This window comes from Magnolia sinica, chromosome 10 (genome assembly GCF_029962835.1).
Source record: "Magnolia sinica isolate HGM2019 chromosome 10, MsV1, whole genome shotgun sequence".
In the NCBI taxonomy this organism is placed as follows: Eukaryota; Viridiplantae; Streptophyta; class Magnoliopsida; order Magnoliales; family Magnoliaceae; genus Magnolia; species Magnolia sinica.
The window spans coordinates 66656234-66679314 of NC_080582.1; the positions used below are offsets into that span (position 1 = coordinate 66656234).

General features: G+C 41.7%; 1 protein-coding gene across 3 annotated transcripts in view; it reads right to left on the reverse strand.

Annotated features, from left to right (window-relative positions):
• Positions 1–6043: 6043 nt before the first annotated feature.
• The window catches only part of LOC131216907 (uncharacterized), a 56546-nt gene continuing 39508 nt past the window's right edge, over positions 6044–23081 (reverse strand). For 2 of the 3 annotated variants that reach the window (XM_058211513.1, XM_058211512.1), the window contains 4 exons: positions 7653–7775; positions 7480–7567; positions 6491–6717; positions 6044–6375 (listed from right to left, as the gene is read on the reverse strand). In XM_058211513.1, coding sequence (XP_058067496.1) covers positions 6497–6717; positions 7480–7567; positions 7653–7775 — 432 coding nt within the window. In that variant the 3' untranslated portion in view covers positions 6044–6375; positions 6491–6496. Of the gene's footprint in view, positions 6376–6490; positions 6718–7479; positions 7568–7652; positions 7776–12928; positions 13009–23081 lie in introns of those variants that run through there. The other variant, XR_009157110.1, reaches the window with a different exon arrangement.

A 23081-nucleotide genomic window follows, 5' to 3' on the forward strand; every position in this document is an offset into this window, starting at 1 on the left:
ACCTTCTTTTTGAACCTTAGGTGTAAGGTGAGGTCACCCACCTAATGTTCGGGGTAGATTTAAAATTAACATCATGGTGGGCTAACCCGATCGGGCCACTCTTTTCCAAAGTTAGTTTAAATCACTTCTCCACAGCATTTTGAGGATTGATTACCAAAATAACGCCACTTCTTTTCTCTGCAAGCATTATGATCATTAATTATCATCTTAAATTACGCCAAGCCGTAGTGTGTTGGGAACAGGTACCATACGGACTCCCACATCTGATTATATGTATGTGATATCCACTCCGACCATTATACATATAATCCGGCTATAGACACAGAGCCAAGAAATTAGGTTAACCTGTGATTCAGATGGCCACACCAATGGGAACATTTAGGAGGGAGACATCCACCCTCGATTTTTACAGAGCCCATCATGAAGAAATTGTTAAATCCATTCCATCCATTAGATGTCACACTAAAACTAAGTCTAGGTTCCAAAAATCAGGTCCATACATGATTCATGTGAGCCACACCAAAGGAAATAGTTTAGTGGGTGAACCTTTTCATGTACAATGTTTCTAATCGTATGGTTGACCTGAAGTAAGGATGGGAATGAAATTTGAGACCTTGATCTAATATGGGGTGACATACTTAATGGTCGGGGTTGATTAGTATGCGGTGGAAGCATACAAAAATTAGTGTGCGGTGGAAGCATTTACTTTCATTAGTTAAAAGGAATTGCTTTCATTAAATGCATGGCTAGTTGGACAAAAATGCAATTTCCGACTAATTGTGTGTGAGCATTTCTCATATATATATATATATATATATATATATATATATATATGTGTGTGTGTGTGTGTGTGTGTGTGTGTGTGTGTGTGTGGGAAATGGTTCTATGGGGTCAACCTCCTGGCAACTTCCCATGATGTCGAGCCACGCGGGGCTCAAAAATCAAGTCAATCCATGACTTGTGTGGCCATCACATAAAGAAGTTGAGAGGGGTTACCCTCCCATTAAAATATGCATAATCATTTGTTGGGCCCACCTTGATGTGGTTCACAAATCCAACCAATCCATTATGTGTATCCCACTTAGATGAGGGGTCAGACTAATTCTCAGACGCATCCAAGTTTCAGGTGGGCTCCACCATGTGCTTTTATATGTTTTAGTCATGTCTTCACATGATTTTAGATGGTATGGCCCACTTGAGTTATGTGTACAAATGATTTTTATGGCATGAGCCCCAAAAATGAGTAAGATCCAAATTTCATATGGACCAGACTACAGGAAAGAGTGGTGACTGAACACTTACCATTAAAACCTTCCCTGGGGCCATAAAAGTTCAAAAGTTTGGGATTAAACTGATATTGTCGTTTTCTCTTCATCCAAGTGCGGGTGACTTAATCAACAGGTTGAATGACAAATAAACATTACAATGAGCCTTACGAAGCTTTTAATAGTGGGCATTCAATCGCCACTATTTTCTTATGGTGTAGTCTGCTTGAGATTCGAATCTCCCTCATTCTCAAGATAGTAATATATAATGATCTGAAAATTTAGATGGATGACTTCGATAAAACACATATATATATCATGCTGGGCCAACGGAGCACGCTCAGTGGCCACCTCGCTGCACGCTCTCCGTACGTAATCCCCTCCCGTATTCTCCAGAGTCCAGACACAGTCCGCTCCCAGCTTCAGCAGGTAGTTCCTGAGATGGAAACTTAAGTGGGCTGGGGCCCACCATGATGCTTATGAAATATCTATTGAGTAGGATACAATATTCAAGTGGGCCACACTAAAGGAAAAGGTAGGTAGGGAAATTCCTACCATTGAAACCTCCATGGGGTCGAGAGTTATGCTTACGTGCCATCCATGCCGTTCATAATGTCATGAACTGAGAACACAAATATTAGTCTGAACTGATGTCATTACTACTGGGATGAACTGAGAACACAAATATTAGTCTGAACATTTCAAATGTGGAAGTTCAATTCTCACATTTTTGGCCCACTTGAGTATTTTATCCGGTCCCATGTCCTAAAATGAGCTCACAAAATGGATGGACGGGTCAATTTCTCACAAACAATAGTGGGCCTGATTTTTGAATACTACCCCTAATCGTTGGTGCGGCATCTAATGGTTGAAGTGGATTTCACTTTAATGGTGATGACCGTGGGTCTTGTAAAAATTAATGGTGATGACCGTGGGTCTTGTAAGAAAAGGTAGATGTCTTTTTCTCTACTGTTCTATTGGCGTGGCCTATCTGAATTAACGAAAAAAAAAAATCAGCCTAATGACGTGGAATGAGATCATACATTTGATTGTCAGGGTAGATCTCACATGCACATCAGCCCAATGACGTAGAATGAGATCATACATATAGGCTTGCTCACTTGCCCACGTGCGCACTTTTGCACTTGTGTCATGGGCCCAAAATCTGAACGGTCTATGTAACGTGGCACCCCATGAAACCTATATGGACCAATCTTCACCCTAATCCAAAACTCCCATGGGCCATAGCAACGAGAGATGCAAATTAAAGGAGGAAATTGTTTTCTTTTTTCCATGTCCAACCAAAGTTTTGGACTAGGATGAAAGTTTGGCCTTGGGGTTTCACAGGGTGATGCATCACGTGGACCGTTCAGATTTTTGGCTCACATCACATGTGATGAGTTTTCAAAAAGTTCACACACACACACACACACACACACACACACACACACACATATATATATATATATATATATATATATATATATATATATATATATATATATATATATATATATATATATATATACTTTTAAAGTCTTATGTTATTTTTAAAATTACTTACCAAACTATTTAAGTTAAAGAAAGAAAAGTAATATTTTTGTTGCCATAAATAAATAAATAAAATATTTAATTATGAGTGTTTCCAAACAATCCTTAATGACAATGGCTCCACAAGCTTTGTATCATGCTAATTTTTGTATCTCCCTTCGTTGGGGTGATTCACACTTGATGAATCACGGTGGTCCAACACACAATCTTATAGTTATCCATTTTCTATTGTTCTTTTTGTTTGGCCCACCTGTGTTTGTTTGGCCCACCTGTGTTGAGGATCTGGTTAACCTTTGGTCCCGGGTTGTAGAATCCAAGAGTGCAAGTGATGGATGGAGAAGATTTTGACGCGGCCCTAAATAGTTAAATATTTATTTTTATTTTTATTTTGCATTTTTAGACTATTTGCATCTTAGGAAATACGAACGAGAATTCCTCTACACGACATTGTTGGAAAAATACCATAACTACCTCTCAAAATTTGCTAATTTTATAGGCATATACAGCTGTGCAGATCCACACTCGGGAGAAAAAGAAAAAAAACAAAGGTCATGAGTACCCAAAATTGTAGTTCGGAGGACATCCAACTTTTGAGCCTGATTTTAGTGCTCTAGCCCCTCATCTGGCCCACTACTCAGAGCCTACGATGTGCGGGCCTATAGACAGGCCAGCCCATTTACATTTTCAAAATTAAAGGCCATGATTTCCTTGAGTCACCATCATCAAGAACAGTCATTATAGCTTCTTAGGTGGCAGTGGGCCTGAGGCCTGCCCCCAATGCCAGGTCAAGGGCTGGACCTGGGGCAATGTCCACCATTAGTTCTCCAGGGCCCACCACTTGTTCATATTCCATCTAATCCATTCATCTAAAAAAAAAACAAACAAACAAACAAACGCACTCACCCCATGCACTCACACTACAGTGGAATTTCACCACAATGGAAACCCAAAACTCTTGTGAGTCTACCACGGAGGCACAAGTAAACTCTCGTGATACATGCCTCATGGTGACGTAAACAAACACAATTTGTTTGTGTTTCTGGAAAATATATAGGTACTCTAGTTCGTTCCTTTAATTAAGAGCAATCGAAGAAGCCAGACCGGTACAATCTCTTTTGGAATCTTGTATATGGTAATACATCCATATATTCAATCTACATGTCTCTCCCATCATCGACCGATGCCAGTTGGAAGTAATTGAAATTACTATATTTGTCCAATGATGAAAGATGCGAAATTAGGGCTGTACATGAACCGTCGGTTAGCTCGCTCGACTCAAAAAAGCTCAATTCGAAACTGAGTTCAAGCAGAGTCGAGCAGATTTTTTTAGCTCGAAAAAATTTCAAACTGAGTTCGACCTTGGCCGAGCTCGACTCAACTCGGATCGAAACCCAACTCAAATCAAACTCGGATCGAACCAGTTCGGTGACTCAGTTACTTTGATATTGATGTTGCTCACCAAGTGTTTGATGAAATGACTCAATGAAGTGTCGGCTGATGCAAGGAAGATACGTATACGAAAGAAATACTATTTTTTCTTGATTTTGATGTTGCCTACCACTGGGCTGTGTCATTTAAAGAGAAGCTGACTAACTCAATTATGAATTTGAGGAATAATTACATTTTGAATTTAAGAAATAATTATGGTAGCGGCTTAAATATTATGCTAAAAGGTCGGTGAAGTCGGAATTTGAAACCATGCTAGGCTGACTACACGGAGGCCTTCACAAGGGAACCCTCACCACAGGTGCAGTCTCATGTTCACCTTCCAACCCAATAAAAATAAAAAAAAATCAAACCAGTCCAAAACTTAAGGCTACACTGTAAGGAAGAATTCCCATGATATAAGAACCATCAGTTTTTTTAGTGGGGCCCACAATCATTTATATATTCCATCCAACCTGTTCATCTGAAATGAACGGTAAGCATGAAGGGACATCTCACAAGAGTTTCAACCTGGGGTTGTTACTCGTGCTTGAATGGTAGACTCTGGAGAGTTTCAACACGAGGTCATGGGTTCCAAGTACCCACTGTGGTGTGAGTGCGTAGGTGTATTAAGAAGAAAGAAAGAACAAAGAAAATGGGGGGGACCTTTCACAAAAACGTAATGAACAAGGTGTTGACTGACGAAATAATGCATGGCCATTGGAGTACAACATACAATTATGGCTAAATGGGTGGGAATGGAGATAGATATTCCGTCAAAATCAGTAGGATAAATGGCTTGGAATGGCCTACGAGCAGCATAAGCAACACAGTTTACCCACATGTGATGCACTCCAATGGAGAATACTTAATTTCACCAACTCAAAAAAGAAATTACAATGTGCATCAAATGTGGAATTTTGCTTTGCATTCCCTGCCAATTCTGGTATTATTGACTGGTCTATTTGAGGGCCCACAAAAATTAATGGCAATGATAAACTCAATCCAGATGTTGCCTGCATCAGTGCAGTACCAACATTTTTCTCACATGGCATGTCACCAGTGCACACTACCTAATGAATGGCCCGGATAGCTCAACAGGATTGCCATTGTACAGTGGAGATTTGTGAGTGATGCAACAACAACAACAACAACCAAAAAAAAAACGCTAAATGGGTAGGTTTTGAATGGATAGAAATGATGATGCCAATGAGCCCTTTTTCCCATAACATGCAGCAGGATGGCCCAGCCCAACCTAGCCTCATTATGGCCCCCAGGGTCAACGGGTTAGGTTGAGGCAGAATTTCAAACATGATATTAAACTGGGCTGTACATGCGCAAGCATATAGGTAGGTGAAAGCCAAACAAGCAAGATCATCACACCCAACCCTGGTCTTGGTCCTAAAACTCATGGGCTAAGGACTTGGACAAACTTCAGCCTGACCGACCACCCCTCCACCACCCCCTTTGTGGTCAGGAAGCCGTATGCGCCCTCTCACAATTTTTTAGAAGAAGAAACAGAGATTTCCGGATGCACATGGGATCCCAGGCTACTACAGCCTCAGAACCCATTCTCTTCCAAATACAGCAAATATGGACTAATAAACTCAACTCTTTTTTCTTTCCCTCCCAAGATCCGAAAAAAACCAATGGCAATTCATTATGGATTAGATTCTGGAGGTAAAACTTCCCAGCTCTACTAGACCAGGTGTGGCCCACCAACATTGGTAGACGATGGCCCTCACATGGTACATGCTCAGATTATCAAACAGGATCATCATATATTAGACACGCAAGCTCCATTGGCAAATTCCCACAAACTCAAATGCAAACACAATTAAGTACAAGAATCATGCAAGCTATGTACAGATGATTCATGGTAGGCTGACAACCAAGTCCTGCTCGACGATTTCCCAAATCGGTGTAAGCATGCAATAGAAAACTGCATACCAGCCCATACATCTTCCTCTCTGATGGATAGCTGGAGAAACCTGAAACTGCAGATAAGAAGATTGCAAGAGAAGAAGGGCGAATGATTTAAGCATGCAACAACCAAGACAAGCAGGCATTGCAGTAGCTCTAAAATACAAGGGATTGATTCAAAGTGTTCTTTCACAAGAGCTGCCACCTTTTCCTGTTACAATCAAAGGGAAGCACAAAGGAGGATTTCAAAGCCAGGATACGTCAGAAACATGTCTCTATAAAAAGGCCATTTAAAGCATTATATTTAGAAATATAAGGTGTCTTGCCTGAAATCATTTCGGTGACTGTGCCTGTACAGGAGTGTGTTGTTGTTGCTGTTGGGATTTTCCTTTAGGAGGAAGAGAAGCTGCCATTGAACGTAGCGTGTCAGCAATCTCTGTGAAGCTTGGCCTCTCCGATGGCTCGGAGGACCAGCATCTCTCCATCAGTGATCTCCACTCCGGATCACAAGATTCGGGCACCAGAGGGCGTAGCGTATTGCTCACAATACCGCCTGTAGTTGAAAAGACAATTCAAATAAACATTTCAGAATCAGTCTACGTCTGGCAGCATCACTACATACTGTTGCATTGGTAGACAAGGGTGGAACCCACTGCCAAGATAAGTGGGCCATCTCTTGGATGAACCATAGCCAAAATATCATGTCTATTAGAAGTTCAGCAGTTCAGAATTATCCAGTCTACCATTTTCGGACAGTCAAGAAAATATTTAAAGCAACAGTCTTGAGATAAGTCCTATAGAAACCTCCGAACCCGCACCCAATAATTGCAGCTTCCAGCCCTGGCCCATCATCTTGCAATTGATCACTGTGGATTCAATGCGCTGATCTTGCAAAATATGGACACTGTACCATTTATTTGGATGGAGAAAACTGCCAAGACACAAACATGCCAATAGGCATATGCACAGGCTCCTAGCCCTTTTCCAGGTAGAACCCATGGTAAACATGCACCATCCTAAAAGTCATCCAGGTCCACTCATCAGGCAGGTACGACCAATGGCCGTTATTTACAAGCTGCTCATTTTCTTATAGGCATGCAGGCCATTTGATGAACGGAAAGCCCACTACCCGCCTGATGAGAAAAACTAGCCCGGCGGTTGGGCAAGGCATGCTGACAGTGCACCCCACCGGACGAATGGCCTGGATTGCACGTATAAATGCATAGTCCCATTAGCAGGGTTCACATGGGGCTCAAACCAAAAAAATAAAAAAGACACTTGAGAAGCACGAATGTAACCCAGGGTGCAATTTTACCTATAATGGCACCATAATGCAAGTCCGCATAAGGTTCTTCTCCTGTGAGGAGTTCCCACATCACTATCCCAAAGGAGAACACGTCAACCTGGAATTTTCACCACATTGTCAGAACTTAACCAAGGCAATGGGAGCAATAATGCCAGCTTGAAATTATGAGGGCTTCAGTGAACCTTCTCAGAAACCAGATTGCTACTGCCATTTAGAAGCTCAGGTGCCATCCATGGAAGTGTACCTCGCACACCACCGGAAATTAGGGTCTGACATTTCACTTTCGATAGGCCCAAATCACCCACCTGACAAGGATTTGAAGCTGATCAATTTGAAATCTTAAGAGTATGCAACAAAATTTCATACTACCCCAAATCAGTAAGAAATTTATTTATTTATTTTATTTTTTTTTGTGTGTTGGGTTAGCATGTTAGTGCACACCCATGTCAGTACACACACTCCATGCTAGCCACCCCCACTAGGGATCGATACCAAGACCTCAATTGTTGAAACGAGGAATCGCCACTCAGTCTGCCAGTTGAGCTATGGATCTGGGTGTCAAATCAGTAAGAATTTAAGATGACATAACAGGCTCCTTTTTAGACAATAGATTTACCGTGTCTGTAATCAAAGCATTTGATTTAACATTTGAAACTAAACAGTTAGCCCCCATTGAAATTGTATGAACTGGTCATCGTTCAACCAAATGTGGATGGAAGTTCTTACAAGTCATTTTACTTTATATAATTTTCAAAGCATTTTCCATTTATCATATGTTCATGGATCATTCTTTCATATTTATTCCTAAACAAACTAGGATATATAGAAGATGTGACAAGAAAGAAGAACAGACCAACTAAATACCTTAAGTCAATCTTATGAATAAGCAAAAAGCATGAGGAATGGATAACCCCCCAATTGATTGATGAAAATACCAGTTTTCCCCCTTGCAATCTTAGATTACAATTAGGCGAAAGTGGAAGAGCATAACAGATAACTAGCAAGAACAAAGAAATGAGATAACTTGTGAGAAGAAAGAAATGAGATAAGAGGCCAATATTAACCATTTTAGCATCTTTTTAGAAGGAACTAACAACGTTTTTACTGCCCAATTTAACAAGAAGCAAATAAAACAAGGAATCAAACCGGACGCTGGTTATTTGACTGTCAAGATGATTTTCAGATGAAATTTTGTGAGTCTATTGTGTAAGGAGAAAGTTAGCAAAGTGTGAAATCCATCTTTCTCCATTGTGTCTAGCTGTTGCATGAGATAGCAGTTGCAGACACAAGATCCAGTGTTCGAAATATCAGTATCACATGGGTGGGATACGGATACATATCAGTTATCACATTGGATATATCGCTGCATCATGTAATGTATCGCTGTTGTTAGAAACATGTGAAAACATTGGGAAATTGGTCGAATTTTTCAATGAAACTTCAGTGATTGTTAAAAAAGACATCAATTCACACTTACAAATCAAAGCATGACAAAAAACAAGTGCAGATAACAGGTTTTCTTTGTATGGGGTCCTAATCTATGCCCTGTGTAAATGAATTGATGCAAGTATATTCAAACTTTATTCATATAATTTATAAATGTAAGGAGACGTGTGGAAACACAAGAAATATATTCAAAAGCAAAAGAAGAATCACTAGATTAGGCTACATATGTGTTTGATTTTATGTTTGGACAAAGATTGCAACCATTTGCGAGAAATTGGGAATTCTATTTTATTTTTTTATCAGTTTTCCACGACTTGGCCCATCTCCTCCAAATCTTGAAACTGAAGCTCCCAATCCATAATTTTTCATGCAAAACGTGAAAAATCATGGATTTTTAACAATTTGACATTGATTTAACATGATTTGCATTTTAAAAAAAAAAAAAAAAAAGATCGAAAATTGAAAATGTTGACCAGATCAAACATGTGGAATATATCTCACTACTTGTGCGTTTCATATCACATAGGTGGGATACAAGATATATCGTGTGATATATCGGCCAATATCATCAATACTTAAAACACTGACAAGATCTCCATACTTCATCTTAACAGTTCTTTCTTTTTTCTCTTTTTCTTTTCTTTTTCCTTCCTTTTTGCTTTTTTATTTTTTTGGTGGTGGTCGGAAGGGGGACAATCCTTGGCAAGCTAATTGGTGTAGAGCTGTTGCAGATTGTGCAATAACAGACCCGATAGAGAAAATGGAGAAAGGTAGGAAATGGAAGGAATGATTGATGATATGGAATCACTCCAAATCTTGGTTTTGGGAGCCTCACAACACGGTCTAGAAGAGTTAAACTTCTAACAAAGAAGCATCACACCCCTCAGATTTAAGCAAAAAGTAAACTGAAATTTCATACATTGACATCCTTTCTTTTGAAAAGATGACAATTACATTAAGAAAAACAACTCAAAAAATGTTGCAGACAAATCGGAGCAGGTGACCCTCTCGTCACCCTACCCGATAGGGCAAGCAAAAAAAAAACAAACTAAATAAAGAGAACAGAGGCCTGCAGGCAATGAAAAGGCACACAAAGCAGAAAGCAAAAAGGCTGCACCCAGACAACCAAAGATGAGATTCTGCCAGTCCCTCATAAGCAATGAGAATGAGATCCCGGGCAAACTCTGGCAACACCAAAGCCCATTCCGCAGCAAGGGAAACAATTGACTTAAAGATGGATTCCACACCTTACGGTCCTCTCCCAAAAGGTCTAGCTTAACTGCGACAAGAGATTCCAAGAGAGCCGTGAAAACTGCTAACACCAAGTCAAAACTGCCAACACCAAGTCGCGCAAATTGCATCTCAAACACACGATGCACACCACTGCATATCCCACCACCTCAAAACAATTGCTGACCAAGGCATCCTTATTCACATCCAGCATTTACAAAGCAAGTATAAGAGTAAAGACAGTCTCTCAGTTGAATTTTCTAATGCAACTGCAAAAAAGAAAAGTGAAGTTATACATTACAAAATTCAGATATACTTGATGGGGACATCTCGCGCACGCGCATGCCCCCCTACGCACGTACGCAAGGAGGAGGAGGGCCCCACCTTCGAACCGAATCGATGGCGACATCCATGGAGGGCCTCCTAGTTAGAGGACTGTGTTTTGGTTCCTTGGAGTGGACCCGATCATCATGTGGATCCCATTATTGGATCTCATGATCGTGACCCACTACTATAGATGATCTAGGACTTTGAGTTTTGCTTATTATCATTATTAGGAATATCATGAATGGTTTAGATTGTTTTGATTAGTTGTTATTTTTGGTTACTTTGTCTCTAAGCAATAGTGTGTGCACATGATGCGGCTTTTAAGGTATAAGGTTTTCTTATAAATAGGCAAACCCTTGTAGGTTTTTATTCATTGAAGATTATTAATAAAATTCTGCATTTTCATGCTTCTCTAATTCTCTGAGTTATAGAAGGTGCGAAACCCGTCCTTCTTTGAAGGGCTAACTACTGTGATGCGAAGCCACATCCATCCCAAATCGCCCCCATCTCCTACCCTTTGTATTCATCATCTGCCACAACCATCCAGTCTTCAAATCTACCTTTATTTTGCAGTCAATCCTTTTCTACAGCAGATTTCCAGAATCAGGCAGGCCCTGCAGGAAGGCCGAAACTTCGACAGAGCACCGTGCTCAAACTAGTCTTATGATTGCCCTAAAACTTGGTGTGTGGAGGGTCCATCCCTAGCCGACCAACCCCTAGTTGGCCCTTTTTGGGTTCGTGGGCCCCACACACATGCGAGCAGCAATCTGCGCACGTGCGTCAGGCCAGCCTGTTGTCCACACATGTGGACTGATTATAGGTCCTCTCTCTCCTCTCTTTCACTTGTCTCTCACCTTATTTCCCTAACCCTAACCCTAGATAATCCCAATTCTCAAGTCCTATTCCACTTTTGCAAACCCTAGGTTTTCCCGATTTGAAACATGTGAATCCCTTGGATTGGGAAGTAATCCTTTGCATGTGTAAATGAATCTATTATCCTTTGAGCATTGTTTGGTCTATAATTTTAATTGATTCAGCCCTAATATGTGTAGGCTTTGACCCTCATAGATTCCCCTTGTTGAATGCTTGACTTTATGTGGGATGTGGAATTTTTGTGATGGTTCTAAAATTAATATGATCTAAAGCCTGAAATCTTGCATATCATACTTAATTTCATGTCCTGCATCAAATTTGATATCAGAGCTTAGGTTTTTCATAGGGGATTGTATTGCATGTTTAGGGTTTAGTCTACTCACGTTTAATTTGCATTAAATCTCATCATATAAGGCTGTTTAGGACCCATCATTCATAACATGGACTGCTGAATTTTCTGTTGTTAGAAAATCCACAATTTTCATGGCTGAATTTTCTATTAACAAGCTCTTTGGGCAATTACGTTGCTGTAATTTTAGAAGTGTTGTGTAGCTTCCCACATATAGAGTCTTATAGGATCATTTAGTCTCATTTAAACACATATAGTTGTGTTAGAGGGTCTTTGAGTTGAGTGAGTAGTTGTATGCCCACACGTACTAGTCGTAATTTTAGTTTGCAACCCACACTAAACATGGAGTAATTACATGAGTTAATGGACAACATAACCCGGCAGTTTGAGTCTTTGGATAAGCGCTTGGAACAACATATTGATCAATGCTTGGATCAGCTTAACGTGCGCGTTACCCAACTAGAAACCACCATTGAGGTAGATGCCCAATCGCAAGCAGGTGGTCAAAAGGATGGACCTAGGAATGGAAGTGGTCAAAGAAACGGTCATGGGCGTGCACCTGTGCACCCACCCAGCGAGGGAAAACATGATCATTATGACCCAGATGCGCAACCCCTCAAGGGAGTTAGAGTAGATGCCCTTACGTTTGATGGCCACTTGAATCCTAAAGCTTTTCTAGATTGGTTGGCGGATATGGACCACTATTTTGAGTGGTATGACATGTCGGATGCTTGTCGGGTCGAATTCGCCAAGATGAAGCTTGTGGGCCAAGCAAAGAGGTTTTGGGCTACCGTCGAGCGAAAGAAAAAAAAGGTCGATGGAGCTCCCAATAATCCATTGGAAAGAAATGAAAGAAACTCTTAAGGAGAAGTACCTCACTTTCTCTTATCACTTGAGGTTAGTTGAGGAATGGCAATCTCTTCAACAATGTTCCATGAGTGTGGCGGAATACATTAAAGAGTTCGAAGAGTACTTGTAACGTCTGTCACGCCCCAAACTCGGAAACTAGATTCACAAAATTCCCGGTCACCGAATTCGGCACCGACAACCTCAGTAGTACCCCATTCTCGGCTCCTGGCACCCATATACCAGGTTCCGATCCTGGGATCCTACAAGGAGGATTTTCAATATAAATTTGTTTCATAATAAGCATAACCCACAAACAACAACAAGAATACCATTACAAAATCCACTATGATAAAAAACTTTAAGTACAATGCATAAGGGAAATACAATATCAATATCACTCTTGAAAGCTCCAGGAGATAGTTGTGCGCTCCAATCTCAATGTTGTTGTGGCGTCCTAGCGTCACCTGCACGCAACGATCGTGCATAAGCTTATAAAAAGCTTAAAGGGTGGTGTAAGTGTGTGCGCAAGGTATATGCCAAGAATGTAATATTAGAGTAATGCGGAAACATGCTAATGAGTCCATGAATTCTGTCGGTCGTACCAAGGCCATGCGATGCGAGACATGAATGCTAACGGTCATACCAAGGCCATGCGATGTAAGGCCTACATGGCCAATGTCATATGCAAGGTGCAATCACAAGCATATCAATCCTCATCTGAATCCACATAATAATACAGCTCAGCTCTAGAATATCATCAGAATCTAATACACTCTACACCAGATTGCCACCCCAACTGGACGCGCAACCATGTAAGTGGAAGAGACCTCAATACCCACCTAACTAGTAGTCTGTCAATATCTACCCGGCACATCAGTAGCGGACCCATTTAAGAGTTGGTCAAACTCTACGTAGCATTGCCCCTGACCCTCGGGTGGGTAAGACCACACTCCCTTCCAACCGACCATGACACAGTGGGAGACGTGGCCTAATGGTATTCGGCACTCGTGTGCTCTTACCTCCACTCTGTCTCGACGTTAGAGCATCCTCTTGGTACCATAAGGGTTTGGGGACTTTCACCCTAGGACATCTATGGCGCCCCCGTGCTTTAACAAGTATTTTCGGTATCCAATCCTGCCTTCCACGCTATACCTGTGGAGGCTACAGCCCTGATGTCGCTAGGGCGTACAATAATCATAACACACAATGCAAGATGCATGAGTCACACCATCCAGTCATGCATCAATCCTGCGCGCTCATGTGGGGTCACTCCGTCTATCAAGGAGTCCCATAAACAATCTTATCCAATGGCATATGCTATGATTAATCACTTCTCATAACAAGCATGCGGATGATGCGTATGGGCATGTGTCATAATGCTATGCTAACACATACTCAGTGATAATCGGCCTATATATATATATATATAGCAGGGTCCATAGAAGGACAGCAGATCCATAACATGAAGGTCAGTCCTCAACTGTGGATATACCAAATCTGATATCACAGATCCTACCATCTACGGTAATGATATACTCTCCTCATGACAAGGATGGGCCCAGGGACAAGGAGTAGGCTTCCTCGCCCGTTCCGATACGTAGTAAACTGGGTTTTCCAATGGGCCCGATATGCACAAGGCGGGCTCTATGACCTGGGACAAATCTACAAGGCATGATGGAAACACCAGCAATAATGGAGGCCCAACGGTTTGGGGTAAGCCCAATGAGGTAGGTCATGTTAATATCAATGGGGGCCCACTAAGGTGAGATGGATCATACTAATAACCGTGGAGGCCCGTCAATTTGGGTTAGCCCACTAAGGAGAGATGAGAATAAGCCTAACAACGGGCCATAGGGAGGATCACAATGTGGACATCTAACCACCATTACTCTTACAATATGGGCATTTAACCATCATTACTCCCAAGGCATGGCCCATAGAATCTATCTCATGATGGGGGCCCGAGGCCTTATACTAGCTAGGACAATAGTTGGGCATCATAAACATTACTATATACATCATGGTGGGTTTACACATCATAATGGCCTAACCACATAAGCCTCTCATATATCACATTGGGCCTCACCATATGAGCCTCTCATACGCTACAATGGGCCTCACCAAATGGGCCACAAATTCATCATATTGGGCTTCACACAAGGGCCCATGGGTTAGGCATAAGGGATGGGTAGTGTGTGTATCACATACAACATAGTGGGCCTGATGGGGCAGCCCCTATAGTCCAGAAAATGAGTGGACTGCATGCACAATATACACATCAAGGTGGGGTTCACAAGTCAACCCAAAGGTCCAAAAAAATAGATGGACAAAGTGCTTGCAACACATACATCAAGGTGGGCCTGTTGCAACACAAAATGGGCCCCACCACCGATGGCTAGTGTGGATATACAACGCTTACATCATGCTGGACCCACCGTCCCAGGCTGGATGGTGCGGGTACCACACATATCATCAAGGGGGGGCCTCACAACCCATCGTCCAGGTATGGACGGTGTGAATATACAACACATATCATGGTGGGATTCACGTCCAGCTGGACGGTGGAGACCCCACACATGCAGTGTGGGTCCCACTGTCCCAGGGACGGATAGAGTGAATATACAATACATACATCAATGTAGGCCCCACCCCACATGTGCAGCACTTGCAGGGTGGGTCCCACGTCCTGAAGTGGACGGACAACATGGATAAAACAGATACATCACGGTGTGTTCCCCCGTCCAGTAGCTAGACGGTGAGGATGAAACCCATATATCATGGTAGGGTCCCATGTCCCTTGCTGGACGGTGAGGGTACACCACATACATTGAGGTGGGTCCACACGCGTGGCCCGCCAGCCTTGGATCAAGCCGATATTGGTGTTTTCCTGCTGTCCGGGCTGGCTGGACGGTGCCAGCAGTGTTGGACTGTCCAGCTAGTTGTTGGATGTCAGCAAGGTGGGCCCCACGGATGGTCGGGTTGGATAAAATACATATTTCATAATGGGTGTCCTTGTGGGTGGGCCACTCATCCAGAAAATCAGGTTGTGCTATGTGTTTTACCTCATCTAGATTGGTCTGAAAATGGGCAGCAAGGTGTCCCAAAATCTGGATGTGTGATCATCCCATGTTTGGACAGCAACATGCATCATCAGGTGGGCCATCATACAAGGAGAGAGAGAGAGAGAGAGAGAGAGAGAGAGAGAGAGAGATGGTTGGAGGGGCCCCTCCACTGTGGATCCCTCAATACATGCATCATACATCATACATTTATCAAGATGGGTCCCATGCATTGCATGGCCCTACATAAAAAAATCTGAAGTGGGGATGCCATCCTCACCACGAATCAAGGGTCTAGATGACCCATCAATAGCATGGATTCAATAAAAATATCATAATGGGGTCCATGGAGAATGACCCCATCATGGATCATGCATGCAACAAGGATGGGTCATTGCCCACATCCAAAGGGTCAAGTAGGATCTTTACCATTGATTGGTGGGTCCTACATGATCCCATGCAATAAAAGACAAAGATCTACGAAAGAAAAGAAAGATCTAGTCCTAAACAAGCACCCACCTAGGATCTTGAATTTCTTCTACCACCACTAGGTTCCAATGCTCCAAGGGAAGAGATTCTATGGTTGAGATGGCTTGGGATGGTTGGATTGAGAGGAAAGGAGCTAGCAAAGGGCTGGAAAATGGGGATGAGTTGGGACGTCCATGGCTTCTCTTGCTAGGGAGAAATGAAAATGAAAGAAACAAGGAGAGCGATAAGAGAGAGAGGGGTGGTAGTTCCCTAGGCAATGATTGTTTTGTAAGAGGCATGGGGGGGCTAGCAATGAGTGGTTGTAAGAGGCATGGGGCTAGGGGCTAGGGTAGGGTGACATCATCCTAATGATGATTTTCTAGGGAAATGCAACAACTGGGATAGGTGGGTCCCGCAATCAAGCGATCAACGGCCGGGATAATGCGCAGGCCGGATCTCACAATCTAAGCGTCAGATTGGCGTACGAAGTGCGGCGTAGGAACCGCAGCGACGATGCGGTCGCAATGGCATGGGTCTCAGGTTGAGTTGACTCGGGTTTATAGGATACGACTCAAGGTCGCTCGCAAATGCTATTTACAGGTCACGGGTTGCTGAAATTCGACCGAGAGGACCGCGAGATCCTATGAAACGGCGAGATACTAGGACACAGGCCTGACAGTACTTGACCAGGTGTGAAGTTGATGAGGATCTCGTACTCACTCTTGCTCGATTTAAGATGAAAAATCGAGCCTCCGTTCTAACAATAGGAGAGAATTGCTCGCCAAAGACAGACACTCTTGAACAGATGTATCAAGTAGTGTTGGAGGTCGAGCAATACCTCAAAGCATCTATGGGAAGGCGGTTTGAGTCTCGTGATTCTGGCGCTAAGGCCAACCCTTCTAGGGATAAACCTGGCACTATATATAGTACAAGCCTTCCAGTAGTTCTCAGTCTAGGCCCAAGGATGATAAGGGTAAAGAAGTTGTCGAATCTAGCTCACGCAGAAGCGATGCGACTAGGTGTTTTAGATGTCAGGGGTTTGGTCACTTCGCCCACCAGTGTGGCACGAAAGAGGGCACCAAGGTGTTCCTTATTGAGGGGCAAGTAGAAATAGTGCCCCCAGAAAGTGACGGTGAAGAGGAAGAATATAAGCCAACAGAAACCCCTAGTGATGAGAAAGAATGAGCGCAAGAGTCTGCAACCCTTGCAATTGTGCATTGCGCCTTTACACAAGCAAAGAATACCTGCGATTAGCACTGCAACACGATCTCCGATACTTAAAAAAAATGTGGTGATAAGAGCTGCAAGATGATTGTGGATAGCGATAGTTGTGCCAATGTGGCATTAACTAGCACTGTGAGCCATCTGGGGCCTAGGCTTGAAACATGAAGCACATCCTCAACCCTATAAAGTGTCTTGAGTTGATGAAACTTCCATTTCAGTCTCGCACCGTTGCCTTGTTCCTATTCAGTTTGGATCATATAAAGACACATTTTGATATGTTGTTCCTATTCAGCTTGGGATATATAAACCTAGGAAGCCTATTGATCTTGTCCATATGTCCCTGTCCCATAGGCCATCAGAGTCTGTAGAGTCCTTTGCACGTCACATTCATTCATTACATTAAGAAATCAAGCAAAAGATCAATACTAGTAATGCACATTACAAACTTTCTGCAGACCAATATAAACGTTTCAAGGAATTCAATGTAGGGGACTGATGGTCTGCATCAGGCCAGAGCAGTACCCTCGGGGAGCCGTTCGTAAATTACATACGCATAATGCTGGATCATTCAAAATTATAAAATGAAACGATTTCAATGCGTATATGGTAAATCTTCCACCTTCCATGGAAATTAGTTTAACCTAGTCACATTTCAGGGGACCTCTGATACATTGTCCAGCCTCTCACCTAACTATCCTGATTTTCCAAATCTTTTCTTTGATCTATGGCCTCTTCTTAACCCTTCTTCCTAGCCTCTACCTTTCATACCTACCATTCCCACACCCAGAGAGGAGATAGAGGATATCCTGGATCATTAGTTAGTATCAACGTCAGATGGCGAGTTTCAAAAGTATCTAGTTAAGTGAAAGTCACACCCAGCTTCAGATAGTACGTGGCTTACTGAGGAGCATCAACCAATTAATCTTAACATCTTGGAGGGGTTCAGGAGTTTTGTTTCGCCAGTAGCAAAATCTTTGTAGCCGAGGAGAGTTAATTGGGACATCTCCCATGCCCCCCCCCCGCACGTACGCGAGGGCCTCACCTTCGATCTGGATCAATGACGACGTCCATGGAGGGCCTCCTAGTTAGATGACTGTGTTTCGGTTCCTTGGGGTGGACCCGATCATCATGTGGATCCCACTATTGGATCTCATGATCGTGGCCCACTACCATAAATGATCTATTACTTTGATTTTTGCTTATTATCATTATTAAGAACATCATAAATAGTTTAGATTGCTTTGATTAGTTGTTATTTTTTGTTACTTCATCTCCAAGTAATAGTGTGCGCACATGGTGCGGCTTTTGGGGTATAGGGTTTTCTTATAAATAGGCAACCCCTTGTAGGTTTTTATTCATTGAAGATTATTAATAAAATTCTATGTTTTCCTGCTTCTTTAATTCTCTAAGTTGTAGAAATCCAATTGGGTGCGAAACCCTTCCTTCTTCGAAAGGCTAACTACTATGGTGCGAAGCCACATCCATCCCAAATTGCCCACATCTCCTACCCTCTATATTCATCATCTCCCACAGCCATCCACTCTTCAAATCTACCTTTATTTTGCAGTCAATCCTTCTCTACAATAGATTTCCAGAATCAGGCCCTGCAGGAGGGCCGAAACTTCGACGGAGCACCGTGCTCAAACTAGTCATCCGATTGCCCTGAAACTTGGTGTGTGGGTGGTCCATTCCTAGCCGACCAACCCCTAGTTGGCCCTTTTTGGGTTCGTGGCCCCACACACATGCGGGCAGCAATCTGCGCACGTGCGTCAAGCCAGCCTGTTGTCCACACATGTGGACTAATTACAGGTTCTCTCCTCTCTTTCACTCCTCTCTCAACTTATTTCCCTAACCCTAACCCTAGATAATCCTAATTCCCGAGTCCTATTCCACTTTTGCAAACACTAGGTTTTCCCGATTTAAAACATGTGAATCCCTTGGATTGGGAAGTAATCCCTTGCATGTGTAGATAAATCTATTCTCCTTTGTGCATTGTTTGGTCTATAATTTTAATTGATTCAGCCCTAACATGTGTAGGCTTGGACCTTTGTAGATTCCCCTTGTTGAATGCTTGACTTTATGTGGGATGTGGAATTTTTGTGATGGTTCTAAAATTAGTGTGATCTAAAGCCTGAAATCTTGCATATCATACTTAATTTTCATGTCCTGCATCAATACTCTAGATAACTCTTTAGAAATCCTACAATAATATAACTGGTATCTACTAAAGGTTGAAGCCCAACTACATGCAGTAACTCCTTTTTCATTGACAAAATTTTCTTATATAATCCTTTGCAAGCTAAAGGCTTGCCATCTAGCCCATTTCCTAATATTTATATTACTATAGGGAGCTTTTGCAGATTCTCATGGATGATGTCAGGCAGCATAACCCATGAGACAATGAAGAAAGTGTGGTAATGTAGAACACACCCACATCATGATCACCATCGTCATCATCGTAATGAAAATGCCAGGTGCAATAAAGAATCTCCCTTTGTCATTCAAGAAACTTCCATGCTAATGGCCATTTCATAGTTTCCATGATATGAGGGAGCTATAGACTAGGGTTTCTAATGAGAAGAGAAGCTTTATTGAGGCAAATAACAAAAATACCCTTTGGTTTTGAAAGAAAAAAAAAAAATCTCTGAACTTTTTAGATCTAATGAGTTGCTTGACTCAGTCCAATTTCCGAGGACCCATTCCCCTATCGTATCAGAGTGAAGATGATCTCTCCACCACACATGCATAACACTTTAGCTAGTACATGGAAGTTTATATCAAGAATTTTTTGCCTATCAAAAACTGCATACATCGCATGATTTCTTCCAGCTGGCATAAAAGACCCAATGAAAATGAGTTTTACTCTGAGCTGAAGTAAAATCTAGCAGAGGCAACTCAGCAAGTTCTCAGACCATGACTTATTGTGCCAGATGGATGACTGCCCAAATCTGGACTCCCTCGACAACCATAGCTCCTATGCATATTCAAGAGATTGGATTGTTGTGAAGGTACTCTACTATGAACGTCACCAAGGATCAATCATAAACATTAAAATGTCCAAGACTGATGGTGTCTCTCCTTATTCCTTACACCAGCTACGAAGCCGAGTGTTGGAGAATATCCAACACGTACTCTGCAGTAATGCTTTGAAGACAATGTGCCTCAGCATGCCCAGATACCAGCAACCACCATTTGGTACATGGAGGCGTACCAGTAGTGGTGGCCCCAACCAGTCCCTAGCCCATCTAAAGGAGGGTTGATGTCAAGTGAGCAGCTGGCCATCCAACTTTCACCAAGCAACCATGAGAAAATGCCGACTCCAGGTAACTTTCTATTTTTGAAAAGATGATGAATTTCATTAAAGATACAAGATGAAAAAAATACAGGAGATGATGGCCAAAGCAGCATCCTCTCGTCACTTCCCTAGCATGCCATTACAACTACAAGATACAATCAACGCACAAAAAAGCAACAAGGGAGCTGAAACCCCAAGACAAGGAAATAACTTGGACTACCCATAACTTCAACCCAATTCCCCAGTAGATCTACCAAGGTATTAAAAAACAGTTATGTAACGGCCAGTGACAGTGGGAACCGCATTACACATTATGGGGCCATAATGGCCATTACAAGAAAAATGGCCTGTTATGGCCCCATAACAGTTCATAATGGCTGTTATGGGGCTGATACAGGTTTTTTTTTTTTTCCTTCTTTTTAAAGACTGTAACAGCCATTATGGCCTGTATTGTAATGATAAAGCAGTGGCCGTTATGGCCATCATTACTGTTATCGAATACCTTGGTCACAACTCGCTATCCCAACAATTTCAAGGTCTCCTCTCTAAAAGGGTTCGTAGAAACTTTTGATGGTTGAAGTGAAGGCAAACCAAGAAAAGCCTGGTTAGAGATCACATCTTCAACCATTATGACTTGGAATTTATTTTTAGGGCCGCTAAATGGGAAATTGACTCAAAGAAGATACAAACCATAATGCTTGCCCTAACGTTAAAGAAACCAAGGTTGCATTCTCCATATGCAAACTACGAATTGAAGCTCGAAATATAATATTGTTAACTAGCTAGATTAAACTTAAGAAGCTGCTTGGTATATGCATTTTTATAGGCTAGAATTTTGGGGACTATAGAAATGTCATCTATAGGACACCCATAAAAAGGTCATCCTCCAGGATTTTCCATTAGGAAGGCTCTCAACAAAACAGTCGGTTAACATGGGAATTAAATCAAATGCTTAACAAGCTACTTTCCTAATGTTACATCGTTTCATTGTCCTGTATCTTTTTTTTTTTTTTTTTTTTAAAGACACAGGGTGTCCCCGCCCCTTTTGAGGCGCAACTATTCTCTACGAATACAGGGTGTCCTGTATCTTTTATAAGAACTGTTAAGGAAAAAAAGGGCAAGCAATAGAAAGAGCACAAATACAACCCAACTAAGAGGCAAGGAAAGACATCAACATCAATAATGCTCAATGCTTCATCATATAAGCATTATCCCCATAGAGAGACACTTTGTGGGTATTTATGGCTTTCTATATTTCGTGAGGGGTATTTTAGTCATTTTACCACCCTAGTGGCACTATTGTAATTCCCTTGATTCTCTTTTATATAAATAAGCTAGTCTATCATAATAATAGACTAATCACTTCTCCCCAAAATTCCCCTGCCCTTTTCTCTCTTCTTCTTATTCATCTTTTCCTCATTTTCTCCATTTTTAGGGTTTCTTGAATCTCAACTTGGTATCAGAGCTTCGTTGAAGAAGTTTCATAGCTCTCTAAGTTGATCACTACAACAGTGACTTTCTGGCGTCACCATCTGTATGGTTGATGTCAGCAACTCTGAAGTTTGTACGGTCAAGATAGCTCAAGAATAGTATGATCTGAAGAATCTCGATTTTAGATGTATCGTGGTATTTTTGTAGAATTTTTTGGGCTTATTTGAGGTAAGCTTTGATATGATCTTTGCATCCATGGAAAAATGCCCTAAATCATTTTATTTTTTTTTCCATATTTCTTCCAAATCAATTGATGTTTCATTGCAAAATACAGCATAGAGTGCGCCAGTTTTACCTTAATTAGTCACTATATAGCCTTTTATTGCATCGAAACTGGAGATATGTGGAGTCTCAACCTTTTTCTTCTTTTTTTTCAAAGATCGGCTCTACATTTTTTGGGTTTTCCCAAATCATGCCATACACCGGATGTTTAATGTATATTCAATGCTACTTGAGAAAACTATCAACCCCTTTTTTTCAGTGATTTGAAGTTGTATTTGAGAATTTAAGAAGATCAATATATCTGTTTGTGAAGGATCGACTGTGTTTCATTGGAGTTTTCTTCCATTTTCGAGCTATACACCATGCAATCTGTGTAAGTCCATGTTGTTTAGTCTAATTGACCTCCTTTAGTCCTTTTTTTTTTTTTGAAAGATAACAATATTGTATTTAGAAAAAAAAAAATTACAGAAAAAGGAGAGAGGATCCGCTGAGAAAGCAGACTCAACTAGGCTCAAATTCTCAAAAATTCATAGTTTTTTGAGAAAGCAGACTCAACTAGGCTCAAATTCTCAAAAAAGATTACAGAAAAAGGAGAGAGGGTCCACTGAAAAAAAGAAGATCACAACCCTTCAAAAATTCTACATGAATAGCCCATTCTATCATTAACCGCTTTGCCTTTGAAGCAATAGCCTCTATGGAATTTGAAACATCCCTAAAACATCTCCCATTTCTTTCTTCCCAAACCAACCACCAAACTGCAAGAATGACCATCCTCCAT